Raw genomic sequence first — 2,766 nt, 5'->3', positions numbered from 1 at the left:
AAAAAGGGGGCCCTTTGACAGACATGGACAATCTTTACAAGCTGCCTTGATGGCAGCAATTTTTACAGGGCTGTTGAGACAGGTCACCATCACCTACTTAGTGCCAGATGGAATTCTGAGATCTATCTTCACATAAAACTTTGGAGTTTTATATAAGACAGCACCTGTGATGGCTTTTAGAAACACAATCGATAACAGGGCCTTCTTTTCAATTTGAGGAAAAGAAAGGAAAGAAAAAAAAGAAAAAAGAAAAAAGATGTTGGCTTATGTCCCCTTTTCTTCCTGAGGTTTGCCAGCCTTTGTGGCCAGGTTGCACTAGCAAAAGCCCATTACACAGTTCAGAACCAGAGAAGTTTACAAGGTGCAGGGAAGAAGCTGGGGCCTTACTTTCCTCCGTTTATCCCCACTGGACCCTGCAACTTCTGGGCAGCACAGTAAAGGCCAAAACATATACATTGGTACTGCCACTGACCACACTGCATCCCTGTTTCACAGGGAGCACTTCTGGTCTTTTTTCATATATAATACACAGAAACAATGAAACCTGAAGACAATTAAATGAACTTTTATTAGTGATACTTATATATTTGCTTGATACCATAATGAAGGGGCTCTGCTTCTGCTCTGTAGTCCTTCCTCGAGAACACAAGCAAAGCAAAGCAATGCTTCATGGTGCAACTCACTGCTTCCAGACTATCTTCAGGTTTGGGGGTAGTTCTGCAGCAGAAAGTTCATCAAACTTGGACATATCCTTCACAGGAGTGCTGTAGAAATTCAACACATCCCCAGCACTGGACATCAGGTGGAGCTGTGAATTGGGGACAGTGTGACCAAGTTCTTCTGCCAGCTGAGCCAGGAGACGATACTTTAACCTGTTTTCCTTGAGGGGTGTCTGCTGCCAATTATCAGGAAGGGAGGGTCCAAAAATCTCCTTGACATACAACTCGAGGCGGCTCTGTATATTCTCTGGAGGAAGATAGTTTCGGCTGCGTGGTGGGGGGCAGATCAGGCTGGGCTCACTCTTCTCTTCGACAATTACTTGGTCTGCTTCTACTTCTTTTTCCTTTTTCCTGTTGAGACCAAACAGAAGCATTTTCAGCCCACGGGCTACTTCAGACTGGAGTCAGAGCACATTTCTATTGATAGCCTTTTCAATATTGGGCTCGGCATAGCCTGTAGAGAATTCACACATCCCATGGACACTGCAGGTTTGTTATACATACAGGAACAAAGGCCCACAGGCCACACCTTTGCTCTCCCCCCTAACGCTGCTCACCACACAGGCTGTCTCTCCACAGCAATCCCTCGCCTAGCTTATTGTATTGGCCTGAGTGTAATCAGTATTCTAGCCAGTGTAGTGACTTACTTTCCCAGTGACAGCCCCATTCCCTAATCTGCTGGGAGATAAAGGGTAACAGAAAATAACAGCTGCTACAGAAAAAACAACCAAACAGTGCCCCTAGGTATTTGAAATGGGTTCACCTGAATCCTAACGAGGTTACCTGACTTGCCCACAACACAGCCCACGCCACAAGCACGGCTTCACCTAAGAAAGTCGAGCAGAGGCGACTGTTTCTCATGCCCACAGTGCAGGGCCCGACGTGCCTCCCTCCCCACCCCGGCAAGCTCCTGCCCGAGCGGGCAGGCGCAGCACACGCCTGACGGCAGCGCCGCGCCGCCTGCCAGGGGACGCGGCGAGGGCACCGCCGGCACGGCCCCACGGCCGCCACCCGACTCGCCTTTGCCCGCAGCACGGACACCAAAGCTCCGAGGACGGCGGGTCCGAACGACCGGCGAGCCTCCCGACTCAGCTCCCCCGGTCGGCCGCAGGCCCAGCACGGCCAGGCAACAGCCGGAAGCCGCCAGTGCCTGCCCGTCCCAGGGAATCGGCCCCAAGACACCCCGCAGCCCCCCGCGCCGTTACCTAAAGCCACCCCAAAGCGCCCTGCGCGCCGGAGCGCCGAGGCCGAGACCCAGCCGCCGACCCGCCACCTGCAACCCTACCACCGCCGCCATGATGGGGGACGGCCAGCCCTTCCCGGCAGCCGGCGGAGGAGGCGGTCCCAGCCGCTGCCCGCAGTGCCTGGCGGGAACTGCAGTCCCGTTGCGCCACGGCTGAAGGGTCCCAGCCGCTGCCCGCCGCGCCCCCCGAACCACCGCCCCCGCTTAGCCCGGGAGGTGTGGGGGTGGCCGTCGCCTCCTCTTGCCCCCCGCACGCCGCGGGGCGGGCACGGCAGAGGCCGCGGGAAGGTTGGGCGGCAGAGCGTGTGGCACTAAGACAACGAGAGGTAGGGACGCATGTCGCCGCCCGCGGCTTTGCAGTCAAAGGCTGTGGGCGGGCGGCTGCCGCCACGGGTTCGCGTCCCGCCTCCGGGGCGGGGCGGCTGCCTGTGTCAGCCGGGCCGCTTGCACTGGGCGTCTACGCCTCTCCCCCGGCTGTGTGGGTGTCTCGCTTTCCCTATTCTGTGTGTTTTTCAAAGGATGTTCATTCCTTTTAAAGTGGGAAGTAACACTTCACCTGTCTGGCTTTGCTTCAGGGCGGTGCCATGAGCAGACACAAACACCTCTGTTCAGGCTCCATAAGGGCCCTGGGCAGAGCCGCCGTCAGCACGGCCTGTGTGACACATGCCCCGCAGAGGAGTGGGAGTTACTTAGTAAAGCCACAGCTCTGGTTTTATAAAGCCTGAGAGGGTTTCTTTTGCCAGCTTTTTTCCCCACTCCCATTTTAAAGAGGAGATCTGCCTAGATCGGTCGATCCGTAGGGTG

The 2,766-nt window shown here is 55.7% G+C and overlaps 1 protein-coding gene across 1 annotated transcript; it reads right to left on the bottom strand.

Annotated features, from left to right (window-relative positions):
- Window positions 1-549: 549 nt before the first annotated feature.
- MRPL50 (mitochondrial ribosomal protein L50) lies at window positions 550-2,179 on the bottom strand. Its single transcript, XM_084278598.1, has 2 exons — window positions 1,925-2,179; window positions 550-1,070 (listed from the first exon to the last, which is right to left on the bottom strand). The coding sequence occupies exons 1-2, from the start codon at window positions 2,014-2,016 to the stop codon at window positions 680-682; spliced, it is 483 nt and encodes a 160-aa protein (XP_084134724.1). The 5' UTR covers window positions 2,017-2,179; the 3' UTR covers window positions 550-679.
- Between the last annotated feature and the right edge of the window lie 587 nt (window positions 2,180-2,766).

Source organism: Gallinula chloropus, assembly GCF_964237585.1.
Source record: "Gallinula chloropus genome assembly, chromosome: Z".
In the NCBI taxonomy this organism is placed as follows: Eukaryota; Metazoa; Chordata; class Aves; order Gruiformes; family Rallidae; genus Gallinula; species Gallinula chloropus.
The sequence above is the reverse complement of the archived record's forward strand: the minus strand, read 5'-3'. Positions and strand labels throughout refer to the sequence as shown.